Below are 15983 nucleotides of genomic sequence, written 5' to 3'. Positions count from 1 at the left end.
TTATTAAAAATGTAACTATTTAATATATATTTAAAAACAAATTTTATATCAATTTATTTAAGGAGAGACAAAAAATTCGCTGGTTACATTTCCTCCACTCATCACTCACACGCAGTGTTGTCTAAGCTTTATTAGATATATTAGCTAACTACTTCTTTGAAATTTATATTCATTCGTTTACTGTTCATTTATTTTACAAGATATTTGACCATTGTAAAATTAAATATTTATATATAATAAAATATGAACGGGATTCAAAGAACAAATTTTAATCAATTTATTCAAAAAAGACTAGGATTAATGTACAACAAATTATTTAAAATTCTTTCTACATATTTACGATATTATTTTTCTGTTATGTTTAGTATAAATCCCTAAAAACTATAGAGTCGTGCGACTTATTAAATAACCATTATCAAAACTAAAGGGCAATGAATAAATAAGATACTTCTATTTATATTCTTTCTTTTAAAAATATGTTTATCCTATACAAAGGTAAATAAAATTTAAAACCCTCCCAAAGAATATAAATCAGAAGGCAGCTAAAATGAATTGCTTGCTTCCCACTCAGACTCAATTAAATTGTGTTGAATAATCCATTAATATCACATTTATATTTACCAAAGCCACAATCAATTAATTACCAAGCTCAACTAGAAATTATTTATGTATTTATATGATGTTTTGTGAATAGCTAAATTTCCTTTTCAGCCACTATGCAATCTGTCAACTGCTATCTGCCCTCTGGGATTCCTTCCGCTTACCCGAACGAACGATGGATTCGCCACTTATTGTCCTGCCCTCCATCGCAATCAACATTTCGAGGAGGCATCACAGAAAGCTACACTCAATTACGCACAATGACGAGATGACGAGATGCCAGCGATGATGGCCAAATTGCTGGCAATATTTTCCCAGCAACCGACAAGTATGGGGCTGGTTTGGTTGGGATGACGGCAGTTAAACAATCGGAAAATGTCAGGCCCCCCGAAAATGGCCAATGGCTTGTCAGATTCAGATTTTGATCGAGTGGGGAGAGGAAGTGTGGGGTGTGGGGTGTGTGAAAAGCGGCTGCAAGTGCCAAAACTCGCCAATTATCGATGTCCGGAGAGACGGACAGCAAAGTGCAGCAGCAGCACCATCACACAGCACAAAAGCCACTCGAACAGAGCCCACAGAAGCCAGAAAATAATAAAGCAAAATTATTATCTGGCCAGAAATGTTTCAATAACAGTCAGGGCCCCACAAAGACACTGTGACAGGGAGCCCACCGACAACAATGGCACCACCGAGATGGCCAAGATAGCTGGGGGATTGGAATCGGTCTAGGGGTAAATGTTGGGCTTCCTCAATTTGCGGCAGTCTGTTGCCAATATTTCGCAATAAAACACCCCTGCCCCTTCCCTGGTTCCACAAAAAAAAAGGTACACGAGATGATGTGTTGATGGCAGATACGATTGGAGTACCCCGGCATATAACATATATATACACAAGTCGGCGCAACAGCAGCAGCATAACAATTGAAAAACACTCAGCAACTGAAATCGAGCTCAAGTAAGTAACTTTCCGTCACAATACCGCCTGCAGCAGATGCTGCCCCCATCTTCACCTAGTTTTTCTACTCGGCATTTCGCTTCCTTTTTTTTCGCTGATAACTTTCAAATGCAATGCCGCAGGCTGTTATGGCATGGCAATAATGCAAAACACAACTGCGGGCTGGCCGAGACGGCGAGATTCTGACGTTCAATTTCTCATAAAAGTTTTCCCCTGGCAGCTGAAGCAACACCAGGGAACAACAGGAGCAGGCTTCGCAGGACAAGCTGCTGGAGAAGAAAAATATATGACATACAATTCAAACTTGGGAATTGCATTGCATGTTGCTGAATTTTTGATAAAAAAAAGCTCGAATTGTGGGCGGAATTGATGATGCCATCAGCTGGGAGATGCTCTCTAGCTCTCCAAGAGGCTGAAATTCCAAGTTCCGATTCAGAAGCACACAGTGTGCACTGGAAAAACTCAAAGGATCGTTGTAAAGTAAATGAAAATTGCATTTAATATTTCTCGCACTGGAAAAATTGCAACATTTATATTTCTTATAACAAAAAAACTATAAATTATTAGTGATACAAATATCGGTATTAATATTTTTATATCGCATAATTGATTTAATCTTAGAGATATTTAACATTGCTAGTAAACATTTTTAAAAATACATCTATATACCTATATATATCTTTATTTGAAAAATTACAACATTTATATTTGTTATAACAAATAAACAAAAACTTTAATCTTGGGATAATTCACATTGTTTATAAACATTTTTAAAACGATATCATTATTTTGATCGTTAGTAGTAAAACATATTCCTTAAAATTCCTATCTACTCATTATTTGGTACCATACCCAAATAACTTAAAAACATTAAGCCTGATTATCTATTACTAAATTTTTTTCATACCCTCAATACTTAAGACCATTAAATCTGGACTGGAGGTAAGGTTTTTTGTTTTGTACGAACAAGATAAAGGTCTTGAGCTCGTTTTCAAAATAGTTGTTGAAAAATTACACCCCTTAATAAAATACTAAGCGTTCCTACTCTTTCTTACTTTATTTTCTTAATATTTTTTCCCTCTGTAAGCCTATCCACAAAGAGTAGTCAGAAGAGCACTTGCGTTAAAATTAAAAACACTTCCTACCGCGCCGGAAACAGCAGTAAAGCGAGCCGCAATGGCAGACCAAGCTGCTGTAGTCACGCTCCCATTTACAGTTGTTCCAGCCAACCGCTCGAGGCAACTCGAAACTTCCGGCCTGGATGTTGGCCATTTTGTTTTTACAGGCGCGCCCCGTCGTCGAATGGATTTGCGCCTCCTTGGGGACCGACGGCTTTCACGCATTTCACTCGGAACCCCTTGGAGACCAACTCTCTGAGTGACTGTAGACTGTGACCCGCTTTTGGGAAATCTACCGGCTTAGAGGTGTGAACGATTGCCGAGAATCAGTGAGACAGGTCCCCAGGCACAGGACAAAGGCCCATAAATATGTTAATCATTATGAATTGCAATTGTGAATTGCACTGGGATAAGTCCCTGGAATCATTTCTCTTGCTTAGCATACTTTTTGGGGCTTCTGGGTAGTTATGGCATGCTAATTAACAAAACGACTTTGTGAAACTTTGCAGTTAATGCATACTACAGACTTGGCTTCCTCAATGCGCTTTAACTTTAAGGGGAAAACACAAAAAAAATTGTAATTTTAATTAACCTCACTGCCATATGACGGGGGGCAAACCGCAGGGTAAAATTATGCAAAAGAGAAGAACAGTCGAAAAAAATTAAATAAATAGAGGGCAAGGGGGTGCGCGAAGGCAACGAGCACATCAGATTAAAAAGTAAACTTTTTAATAAAAATCACTTTAGCATTTCATTTGCTTTGCTCAAAATGAAGAAGCCGAAAAAAACTTTGTGGTAAAATTAAAAATACTTATTTATGCAGCAGCAAGAATAACAAAAGTGCCAGCATAAAGTATAAATAAAATAATGAAAAGAAAGGAAAATAAAAGAAAAGCAAAAGGGAAAATGTTGTTTCACAGCAAATAATGAAAAGCGCTCATTGTGGTTAAAAAATAAAAATGGAGGAAAGGCCAAAGAGCTGCGAATGCAGTCGAGAAAGATAATACATAGAAATTTATTTGTATAATATAAGGGGGCCAGAGAGCAAAACAAAGGCAGCAACAAATTTGCATATTCGGGGGAAACTCTTAACGAAAATTGTTCGAGGAAAATAAAAACTTTAGCCAGCCTAAACAAAGCCCAACAACACAAGGTTTCTCTCAAGATTTTGGGGGCCAGTGAAAATTGCTTCCGCTACTTTCTTGCCTTATATATAATATTTTATTACTCCTGTTGTGCCTGGTAAATCACCACTAAAAGTGAGTTCAAGTCCAAGAAACGGATTCACTGCAAATTAAACACGAAATTGAATTCTGCTCATCATAATTTCCCCAAGGATGCTTATTAGGCAGCCAAAGAAAGCCGGCTACGGGCCCCTTTGAATGTGGGAATTCTTACTCGGCGGCGTTGTCATAAGTGCAACTGAGACTGGGCTTGCTGTTATTTTCTGATTAGGCCAGGGAAGTCAGGGAAGACACATACATAATCCAAGGGGAAATTGACAAAGGGAAAACAGCGGACGGAAAAGTGATCAGCTATGCATAAACTCATCTGGCAGGTCGGTGCAAATAATGGGATGAACTCGAGGGTTACGTTATAAAAAGAAACAACCAACAGATAAATAAATGTCAATTTCGTTTACCTGAGCTTGCAAATCATTAAAAATTAACTAAGAACCGAAAACATCAATAGCTAAATAATTAATTTGCATTCTTAACTACTTGTTTAACTTTCGCTTTTCTTTAATAAATTTGTTATGAGTGCAGTATCAAACTCGTTGATTGGCCCGCTCTACAGCTGTAAATTAACTCAGCCAAGAACAAATCATCTAATAGGAAAAGGCAACAAATGGTCCAATCATGGAAAAATATTTGCCAACACGAAACATATTTAGCTCAGCTCTTAACCACATATATTTAGCCCCGAGCATGCCAAAAACCACTAGCAAACATGCAACCAACCAAGAAGAAATGTGGGGGGTTAAAGGCAAACAGAAATAAAATAGAGTGAACCAAAAAAGAAATAAAATAAAATATAAAAAAAACAGAGCGAAACAAACTCTTCGAATGAATCCATTACACTTTGAACTCTCTACCCCATTTTTGCTGGGCGCTCTTTCAAATCAATTGAATTTCGACTTTTTAGCTGGAAGCAAACTAAAACTTTAGACCAACAAAAAAGGTGGCAGGAGTACACAATGCCAAATGCCGTGGCCATGGCCAATTATCAAACAAATAGAATGGATAAGAAAATTTGCTTGCAAAAGTTTACCAAATTCTGGACGAAATTGAGGGGTGTGTAGGGTCTGGGGGAATAAGGTCAGGGGCCACCGCTTACTATCGAAAATCAACGAAATAACTCCCAGGAATACAACAAAGAGGAGCCAGCAGCAGTGGCCGAAAAGTTTTACCAACTCCCCACAGTATTTGCGATATATATAAAGAAACTTCGCATAGGGGTTGGGATGGTCTTACAGAAGAGATAGGAATGTGTAGATAGAGTTGGGGAATGGGGGTTCCAAACCCCAAGCCTCTAATTGAAACCTAGGCAACGACGACGAGAACTTAAACTTTTGCGTAAAATGCAATTAAAAGCAGCAGCCAAGCATCAGTTAGAGACGGATTTTTACTTAATCTTCTGCATCAGTTTGTCTGTCCCCAAAGCCCAGAGCCCCCAAAACCAGAGACCTTCGAAGTAGGGGTACGAAGTTCCGCAAACAATTGTTGTTTGCCAAGGAAACTTTGAGCCCGGCCTAATGCAAAGGCAGGCCAATTCGAAATGTTATTTACGCACAACAAATTAGAACATCCACAGGAAGGCAGGCAAGGCTGGCTGGCAGAAGGCTGTAGATTTTCTCTGGCAAAAATTATAAACGAGCCGGCATATCCGCAGGGCAGGTTACATAAGTTTTGATAACCAGCAACGGTAGGATGCTGCCGAGGTTTTTTAGTTTATAGTTTGCGGCTTTCAGATAATGCAAAAGTTGTAACTAGGTGCGGCCCCGAGGCGTTGAGTTTCCTTTTAGCTGGAAAAGTTTCACTTCCAAACGATCGATAAGCAACAAAGTAAGTATGCTTCCAAATTAAGCCAACGACTGAAGCGCCTTAATTAAGGGATTAGTTTCGCCTTTTTGGAATCCTTTCCCCTTGATTTGCGGCCAGGCCGCATTTATCATTTTATTGCCAAAAAAAAAAAAGAAAGACGAGGAAAGGAAAGGCAAGGCAAGGAAAGACAGGGAAAGCAACTCACCGACCCAGTTCTGGTGGCTTTCGTTGGGAATTTCACACTTCGATACTCGCAATTGAAATAGAAATGCTGGGAAATGCTAGGAAATACTCGAAATGCTATAAAAAATCAATTAATTTTGCACTTCGCACGCACACGAGCGCATAGACTGCTGGAAGCCAAATCGATTTGGGGGAAAAGTGGAGAGTGTTGATGGTCTTGGCAGGCCACAAAGTCGGCATCGAAATGAAGACACATGTTCGTACAATAATATTGAACAACCACCACCATCGCCCACTTTATACAGCTCTCATTTCCTTTTGCAGTTCTATGTGACACTATTTTTTCCTCTTTTTTTTTTGCTTTAGGAAACTGACTTTTGCTTAGAGACCAACCAACGAGTCACGTTTTAGGGCCCAAACAAGTCCAACATTCGATTATTTGTTGACTCAAAAGTTTTCCTTCGAGCCAAGGAAATTGGGTCGAGTGTTTGTCGCTCTCATAAGCGAGTTAATTAGGATTACACTCTGGTTCTTGCCTTGACTCATAATTTTGCATTTAATTGCGCATATGTCGGCTAGAAAATTGTAATGATTGCATTAAGAGCCTGCAATTAGAAGAACTTTTCCCAGCCAGGTGTGAATCGGTGTGCGAGTGAGAATGTGTATGTGTATATCTCCCTTAATTGGGTTTTCACTGGCTAAAGAAACTAAACTCGTGTGGCTGCTACAAGATCCCCACAACTTAAGTGGCTATATGAATAACGTAAAACAATAAATAATTCAAATATTTCAACGCAACCAAACAATCAACAAACACACGCACCAACATAGTTTGGGTTTTTGTTTCTTATTTTTTTTTTTGGTTTGGGAATAGGGTATGAAAATTAATGAGAAGGTAGGTGGGTGGGTGGTGTGTTGATGGGTTGGTATTTCTTTAAGGAAGGTGTCTGAGAGGTCAGGGGGTACAACATTTGTCAGCTAAACAGAAACTACAAATGAATAGGCGCCTTCTACTCACTGTAGGGCTGAGGTCGTGTACCGTATAGAGGCTCCTGCAGTAATGGCGAGCGGCCATTTCCAATCTCCTTAACTGAAATGAGATAAGAGCAAATGGCAAACAGTTTGCGCGTGATAAATGTATCCACAAATTTGTTGAATTTCTGTTTGGTTTGGTTTTGGTTGGTTGTTTGGTTGGTTGCTTGTTGTTGTTGTTCTGGTTGTTTTTGTAGTTGTTGTTGATGTTGTTGATTGGTTGGTTGTTTGGCATTTGTTGTGGTGTGTGTATCTGTGGCGTTGCTTCTTCATTTCCTTTTTCTTTTCTGTTTTTTCTGTATTTTTTTTTTTTGAGAATACCACTAAAGGCTAACTAGAAAAAAACCACCCATGTGTATGTGTGTTTGATATCCGGTTAACCTCTAAGAAATGCGAAAGAAAAAAGAAAAAAAAAAGTGGCAAAAAGTTTTCCCATACCGGGAATCGAACCCGGGCCTTCTGGGTGAAAGCCAGATATCCTAGCCACTAGACCATATGGGAGCCACAAGTGAACAGCTCCCAATTCCATAGTTTCTTTTACTTAGCTTTGAGCATCAGAACAGAAAATACCCAGAAGAGTCATCAAATTGTTCATAAATAAAATTCACACTAATATTTTGTGTTTTATACAGCTGCTACCGCGTTATTCATTGCCTTGCATGCCAATGAATCAGTATATTTATATAATATAGTAGAACGCAAAAAAAAAAACATTCCAAGTTGGGGTAGGTCAGTCAAACAAGCTATCAACACAAAGAAATACAATTCAGAAACTCACGCCAGCCAGCTTATATAATACATTTTAAGTGGATTAATTTATGACAGCCACACAGCATTTTAGCAAAAACGAACTGGACACCGATGAGCCATACGTCACGGGCCAAGATAAAAGGCGACAGCCCCATAAATCAAGCGCTTTCTAAGCAAGATTATCGGGAATTAGGTATTAAGTATAAGTGGAGAACGTCATCTAGCCATCTAGAAAATCCATCACAATACCTACTCGACCTGCATTATATTGCGAATTTTCGCCAGCTTGTTTGGGTTGTTCACACGCTCCGCCAAAGTTTCGGTTTCAGGGCCAACATCTAGTGCCCGACCTGACCAAAACAACCAGCAATCGCTCAATGGCGACCCCAATAACTGCATACACCACCTCTAATGGCCCAACAACGAGTTGTTCAGAACCTGTTTAACTTATTTATTTGTTTTTGTTTCACCCCACTAGTTCGCCAAAATGTTTTTGGCCTGAGCAATGCAATTAATTTTTATGTACAGCATTTTGCGTTTGTTTTATTGACTTTTTATGGTTAAATGGACTAATGATTTACATCGATTGCCAGGTTAGAGAAATTCATTTTAACGGCCTTGGGATATCAAATCAAGTGGATTTGAGAGAAGAATGTTCTGGACAAGTTGATTTGTATGCCCAAAAACAACCATCTATCTAGCACAAAAGTATTTCACATAATTAATGGTGAGTTTTCTGATCTTAAGTGAAATATATTATCTTATGAATTAGATCTAAGTACAGCAGATATTTATTGTGAGGAGGTTTTCTTAAGTTGTGCTGGGCCTGGACAGTTTACAATTGCTTTGGGGGCTGGATCTGACATTGCACTTAAAAGCTATGAAATGGTTTGTATTTAGACATAGGGTTAGATTAGAGTGCTTCAACTGACTCACCTCCGGCACAGTCGCTGTGTAGTCGACGCCTCTCATCTCGATGTATACCACCTCTGAGACCGGCCGGGCACAAAACAAAAAGCGGGGTGTTTCGGTGCCCGGCGGTGGGAACTACATACATGAGATACGATAGTACCGATACCGAAAGCGATAGCGATAGCGATACCGACCGACTAATACCACCAGCGTACATACAACTCTCTCTACAGGCCCCAAAATCAGTGGCGATAATAATACGAGTATGGTATAGGCTATGGCTGACATAACTTTGAACAGATCCCAATGGTAAATGTTTACCCAGTCGGTTTTTGTTTTTAAAAATTTTTTTTGATAATTATGTTCCGTTAATAACATTGTAAATTAAATAAACTTCAAGTTCGAATTGAAAGCTGTGGTTCATGGTAAGATAAATAGAACAAAAAGTATATGTATACATATTATACATGAGATCTCCAACAAGCAGTTCTATAAATGATTCGTTTTAGGGACCGCTCTCTCTAGAGTTTCAATCGCGATTCGTCGGATTGTCAACACATCAGGCACAGCAACAACCACAAATTGGCAACATACTCGCTCAAATGTATATCTTCGGGTTTTTTCCGATTGTATGTTTCAGTTTTATGCAATAAAATTCAAAAACTTTTGCAACTTGGGCCGTCAAAATCTTTATGCGGCACTCAAACAACATTTCAAGGATCTGTTCAAATACGACTTTGCTTTATAACGACAACTAATTGCTGGGGTTGTAATGGCAGTTGTACTAGTAGCATTAGCAGTAGTATTAGTGCCGGTAGTATCTTTGATGGAGGTATCTGAACACGGGAGCTTCTGGGCTCCATTTTCGTTGCGGCGCCGTTGCGATGCTCCAATTCCAATTTCCATTTCATGCCATGGGTATACGTAGTATCCGTAGTATCCGCCTCTCCGCCGAATTTTCCCACTTTTCCGCTCGCTCCTCGGCTGCATCATCAAGTGCAACAACAACAGTGCCTTGCATCTCTCCTGCACACAGACAAACACAAGCGAGATAGAGATAGATAGTAGATAGTGTTGGTTGTGATTTATTTTGATTTTTGATAGTGAGAGAGAGACAGTGAGAATTCTTGCAAAATTTTTAGTTTGTTTCTGCGAGTTTCGTTTTTGTTGTGATGCTTGGTCCTGCCCAAAGAGTTATTTTTAAATACATATATCTATACTTTATTTTTTTTGCATTTTCGTGGTTTTTGAATTTCAGTTTTTTATTTTTATTTGATTTGATTTGGTTGTATAGATTGCATAAAATTGAATGATATATTTCAAAGGAATTTGAACTTTTTCTTGAATTTGGTGCATTTTTGCTTAGACTTTAGATATTTTTTTTGTTGGTTGCATTCTGTTGTTGTTGTAGCTGTTGTTGTTGTAGTTATATAGTTATAAAGTAGTAGTAGGTTGTTTTTTCTGTAGATGTTCTGGTTGGAATACTTGTTTTTACTTGGGGTAGAATATATATAAATATATATATCTATATCTATATAGAATCGTTTTCTGATCTGGCACTTATTTACGCACACAGAGACGCACACATACACAACAAAAATTGGGTTAGTAAGGTAGCAAAGAGTTTATGGTTATCGATAATTAGATGCTCCCGATTCTCTTTTTTTACTTTTTGTATTGTAATCATTCGATAGATTCTGGTAGTACCCTCTGGTTAGTTGGGGATTAGCTAGTTAGATACGTTTTGGATAGCTTTGGCAGGCAAGGCAGGCAGGTGGGTGGCTGGTGGGCGGGATAGTAGTAGTAGATGGTAATATATAGTAGTTGTTGGGACCGACGCAGTGGATGCTAGGTATGCTACTCATACGATTCTAAGCGTTATCCGTGTGGTTGTTGTATTGGTGTTTTGTTATTGTCTATCAAAACCGAAAAACTGTTGTAAAATACAAAAACATAACATTAGAAAAGGATGAACAAAATCATAATGTATTAATTAGTTAGTGGTGAGTTAGTTGATGCTTTTCTCCGCCCAAGTTTTCCATTTCTTCTGTTCGATATTATTTGATTCTTCGGTAGAGAGTGCAAGAGAGAAGCTTTGTTGTTTTTGGTTAATTAATGTTTGCGTTTTGTTGATTTAGTTTTTGCATATCGATGTTTGTTGTCTCATATTGTTTTGTATTCATTTTGCATATTTGATTCAGCTTACTTCGTTTACTTCTTATAAAATATATATTAGATCAAAACTCTTTTTAGACCTTTTCTTTTTTTTGTTTGATGTGGCTGTTGTTGTTCTTGTGTTGTGGTGATTTGTTGTCATATAATACACAATGTTTTCTGTGGTTTGTTGTTGTAGTTTTTTTTCTGGGTGGGTTTCGTTGACATATTTTACAAGTGTGATTCATAGTTGATTTTAGTAGTTTTAGCAATAGTCGTTTCTTGTTGGGTTAATTGTCTTTGGCTGTTGTTGGTTTTATTTTTTTTGGTTTAGTAAGACGCATTTGATGTGTTGTTGGTTCTGTAGTTGTTGTTGTTGTTGTGTTGCTTGCTTATTGCTGGTGTGGTTGTTGCTGCTGGTATCTTGATAAATGGTTGCGATTGGTGTCGACAGGATAAAATTGATCTGATCTGAACTGAGAAATCAACGTAGCTTGTTTCGTTGTCACTTTTTTTTCATTCACTGGCACAATACATATATTTTGTATGATAAAAAACGAAAAAGAAAAGCTAAACATGAGCTCTGAAGAGCCTATTTAATAGATTTTTCAAATTTCCCCTTGGGTTGTCAAAGATATGTTGTTCAGTAGTGGTATTTGGAATGTTACGCTAAGCTAGGCTTAAGCTAGGAGATATTATATAGTATCTAGACCCTCAACGAGCCGTGTATATTCGTATGCTAGTTATAGAGTAGGTGATATATATTTATGGATGATACCGTGCTGTGATAATGTCTTAGTTTAGTGTGGGACGAGAACTCAAAAGATCAGGCATTGCATTGGAAATATATATTCTTATAATTATAATTAGCCACAACTCGAAACCGAGACTCAATCATGGTAAATACCCCAAAAAACACCCCAAAGAACATTCATCCCAATCGGCAATGGGACAAATGGCAAATGTGTGGCTTAGCCGAAAAGTTGGTCGTTGCCATTATGTGGGTAGCAATAAAAGCCATTTTAATTGGTTCTAAATGAGTGAGGTCCACGCAATTGCACAGACAAGACATAATGCCGCACATAAATGTGGGCGACTTGTGGGTGGTGATGGAAGGGTTCCCCTGCAAATAAGGGACCATATCAGATCGGTGCCACAGAGGCCAAATTATTCACACTGATTACATGAAGTCTTCGCTCCGTTTGGCATAAAATAAACCATGCTGGAAAAGTAAATCGTTATAATTACGATGCATTAGATGGCCAAAGCGAATGACAAGCAGCTACCAAAACACCCAAACAACACATCCGTATCTATAAACTGTATATACCATGTAAGAAGCACATTTGCAGGCAGCATATGGAGGGCACTAAAAACAAATTGGGGGTCCAAAATAGCACGGGGCTCTAGATAAAACCGAAATAATCAGCAGGCAGTCAGGCCGAAGGACTCGCAGACACACACACACTCTCTAACTTGCAGAAATTGTAGTGTCATAAAAATAAATAACCCAAAGACAAGACAACCGGGTGTATAGTGATGTTGATTTAGGATAAAGTAAGCAACAAAACCATGAGAGAGCTCTTCGATAGCAATTTAAATAAATAGGAATGAGCCTCCGAATATCTAGCCATAATTGAAATCACTGGGAAACCGAGTTGCCAACGTGATTTGCATGCGAGTGTTAGTGCGAGTGTTTATGAATAATTTATGCGCATTTAATTCGATTGTTGTGGCAGAATCACAAGAATCACGAGAGGAAGGAAGTTGTGGCGGTGGAAGGAAGGTGGTGTCACCTGCCTGGCTAGGGACTTCCAACGACATAATTTAATCATAAACATAAAATAGTTTTGTCATGTTTTATTATTCAACTGCCAGCAGGGAGAGACAGAGAGAAAGAGGTCCTTTTTTAATGGCCTCCAGTGCGGACTCCTCATCAACCGCTGGTGTGTGTCCCTTGTTGTGGCTTTCTTTTTATGACATTTGGCCTTTCCCTTCCGCTTTCCCTTGTCTGGTTACTGGGTTTTATTTGTGTCCCGCCTTTTATTGAAATTTTTTTTGTAGCTACTATAGCTACTATTGCTACCAAGGTAGCCGAGAGTTCCCTGACTTATCCCTGTTCCACTTTCTATGATTGTTATTTCGCTGCTGTTTCCGTGCATTCGGAAATAAAATAAATAATGACTGCCATTACGGTGCACGTTTTGTGGTGAAAAAGCAGGCAGGCAGCAGGGGTAAAAACTTTTTCATGGGCTGCCTACTGACATTTCTGTGGTTAATTATGGCCAGGTTCTTTGCGGTTATCTGAATACGCAATCAAGACCCGAATTCCCGGATTCTATTAACGGTTGGGGGCGACCATTATTTTGTGGACTACTAACGCGCCCCATAAAAACTGCAATTTTCTGCACCATTTCCAAAAGTGTTTCTAATCAATTCCAGCAGGCGCAGCTTTTACCTCAGCCACAAAACCAAATTAACTCGGAGACAAACTATCCGGAAAAACGCAACTGTCACTTGACATCAGACTGAGGAAAAATCGCTTGAAAATGCACATAGGTTTGTCAAGTTGCAGTCGTGGTGAGGCGTAAAAAAAAAATTGGAAAAATCGAACGTCCTTGGGCCAAAAGTGCGCTAAAACCAGCTAGAAAGCAAAAACAATTTGTGGTTAAAATAAGAAACCAGAAAGAGAACATCGCGTGACAACACGAAGGCAAATTCAGACTATAGACTATGCTAAGGATGAGCACGAGGACTTGGGATAGGGATAGGAAAAGGTATCCGTAAGGATAACCCCGTCGGATGACAAGAAAATGAGTAGAAAATTAACAAAACGCGCAGTGATAAAGTGCAGGGGGTTGGAAAATTTACCCAGAAAAATATATGCACAACCGTGGCGGTTGTCAAATGCAAATGCAAATACAAATTTTCGGTGTGTACTTGATGAAGTTTTGAGCTGCAGCAGGAGCTTTTGGGGGGGATGATGATGATGGGTTGGCTGAATTGGCAAATGGGTGGGTGAGCACTCAAGTCGACTTGTTAAAAACTTCTTTGCTACTTTAGACGACCAACCAGGACAGCCAGAACAGCCAGGACAACCAGGACACGCTGCCAGGCAGCTAGCTAGTCATTTCGAATGCTTTTTTGGAGACTCTTGTTTACCCAAGGCGGTGTCCTCGTTCTCGTTCACGTGCTGGCATTTTGTATCGATTGCCTTGGAAGACTCCTTTCGTCCGGAAAAAGGAAAAAGGTGAGGGAAAGCCACGGACACACGGCATGGAAATAGCTGCAAGGGGTTTTCCCCCACCTCCTCCTTGAGGTTGAGCGCAAAATCTTATGCAAATATTATGTTTGCATTTTCCACTTTATATTTAACTTGCCTCACTTCACTTTTTGTTTTCCTTCGATTCGCTTCGCTTGGTCGTTGTTCTTAGCCGCTTGTTATTGTTGTTAAGACAATAAGGAAAAGTCGCTTTGAAATTGACGTAGCAACTAAATTGTGGACGTGGATTGTCACTTGCTAGGATTTTAATGAATTCTATTGATTTTACTTGACAGCAGGTCGTCGAGGAGTGTGCTTCATGTCAGGAGTCCGTTTTTCCTGGCAAGTGGGTGAAAACTATTGGTCAGTGGCTAAGACAAGTGGTCATTTGAATATTGCATATCTAACCAGACTATTGGTGGTTGTAAGTTAAGGTGGGTTTATTTTTAGCTCGAGAAAAAGTCATCCACGAAGGTCGAACAAATGTTATATAAGCCTATTTTAGATCTTGATGAAATTTTAATTTCAATTTTGAAAAGGGTTTTTTTAAACAACCCTCATGTTAATGTACTATTTTAAATGTTTTTAAAAATAAAATAATCTTTAACAATTCGAAAGATCATTTAATTTTAGTTATAATTAAATTACTAATTACAAAAGCTTTTACATTAATCACCCTGTGTAATTTGCGCACGCAGTATTATCCTTACGCTCATTGATTATAGAACATTTTTCCATTATATCCCATAATTACACGGTAATTAAGTAGGTATTAATAGAATAAGGTAATTAAAAGCTGCACAATACAAAAGTTCGTATATTTGGAAAGGGAAGGCATCTGTGAAAGCAATGCTTTCAAATCCGTATGCTTTGCCAGGGGTCCTTCAATTGCAATTCCATCACGAGCATCATCATCCTTCACAAAGGAGATGAAAGAGCCACCTTCGACTGGCTCCTCTTCGACTGAAATCGTTGGCACACAGTGGCATGTTCATTATATCGGACACAAAGATAGTGCCGGGCCTAATTTGCAAGCTGCCACACCACTACTTCCCCCTGCTACGCCCCCATAATGTGCCGACAACACATCTACGCCCACTTGTTCCTCTGGAGGAACTCTCATGGGGGCGGGGCGCCAAGTTCATTCAGTTTTCCCATTCATTGATGGGGCACAGACGGGCAACTCGGCAACTCTGTGGCACAAACAAACATAGGGAATGCGGCGGCGTTGGCGGCGGCGGCTGGGTTGTGGCAGACTTTTGGCCTCCAAATGGAAATGGCAATACAACAGGGCGGCTGAATGCTGCGGAGGATCAGCCAAAGTTTGTGTCTGTCCAGGGCAAAAAATACATTGGTAACTCTCTGCCCCAACTGGCTGTCTGAGTTATTGTGGCTACCGCTTTTGGTTGCAAGACCCCCTCACCACACCCTCTTCGACTGTCTGATGTTGCAACTTGTGTTGCTGCTGTGGCAGCTTTGACACTTGGCAGCGTTAATAGTGCGTTGGCCTGGACAGGATCCGCTGGTGGCTCGGTTTGTCGGCCTTTTGATGTGTCGTCCCCTCGTCTGTCGACCTCTTCTTTTTTGCTCCAGCAACAAATTGGCCAGGCGGCACAAACAACACAGACAACAACCGACAACAACCGACAAAATGTTGACAGTGCCGCCTGGTTGTCTGGCGCGAAAGCAGCCGGGCAAAGCATTTAATTTCATTTTTATTCAAAGTGAAATGCACAAATTAAAAATGGCATTTAATGCGCAACTTTGTCGCACGTCATAAGCAGTGGGACATGTGAAATGCGCAAAATGGTGCAGTGGGGGCACTATGGAGTGGGCGTGGCAAGAACAGGTGGCAACTTATATATATAAATCTCAGTGTGTGTGCGTGGGCCTTAATGTTTGTTTGAGCATCTCAAGAGTGTCGTTAAATGCTTGATTTAATGAGTTCTAGTCGTGTGAGTGGATTGTGTGTAT

At 39.5% G+C, this 15983-nt stretch overlaps 1 protein-coding gene and 1 non-coding gene across 26 annotated transcripts in view; both read right to left on the bottom strand.

The window, feature by feature from the left end:
• Window positions 1–15983, bottom strand: part of sm (heterogeneous nuclear ribonucleoprotein L) — a 109366-nt gene that overhangs the window by 32478 nt on the left and 60905 nt on the right. For 9 of the 25 annotated variants that reach the window (XM_070995188.1, XM_070995189.1, XM_070995190.1 and 6 more), the window contains exon 6: window positions 6939–6989. The exons of 8 other annotated variants lie outside the window; for them this stretch is intronic. In XM_070995188.1, the coding sequence (XP_070851289.1) occupies window positions 6939–6989 (51 nt within the window). Of the gene's footprint in view, window positions 1–6917; window positions 6990–8617; window positions 8937–15983 lie in introns of those variants that run through there. 8 more of the 25 variants (XM_017073319.4, XM_070995193.1, XM_017073316.4 and 5 more) reach the window with 3 other exon arrangements.
• On the bottom strand, window positions 7361–7432 carry TRNAE-UUC (transfer RNA glutamic acid (anticodon UUC)). Its single transcript has one exon. It is a non-coding gene; the product is annotated as a tRNA-Glu (tRNA).

Source organism: Drosophila suzukii, chromosome 2R (genome assembly GCF_043229965.1).
Source record: "Drosophila suzukii chromosome 2R, CBGP_Dsuzu_IsoJpt1.0, whole genome shotgun sequence".
Lineage (NCBI taxonomy): Eukaryota > Metazoa > Arthropoda > Insecta > Diptera > Drosophilidae > Drosophila > Drosophila suzukii.
The sequence above is the reverse complement of the archived record's forward strand: the minus strand, read 5'-3'. Positions and strand labels throughout refer to the sequence as shown.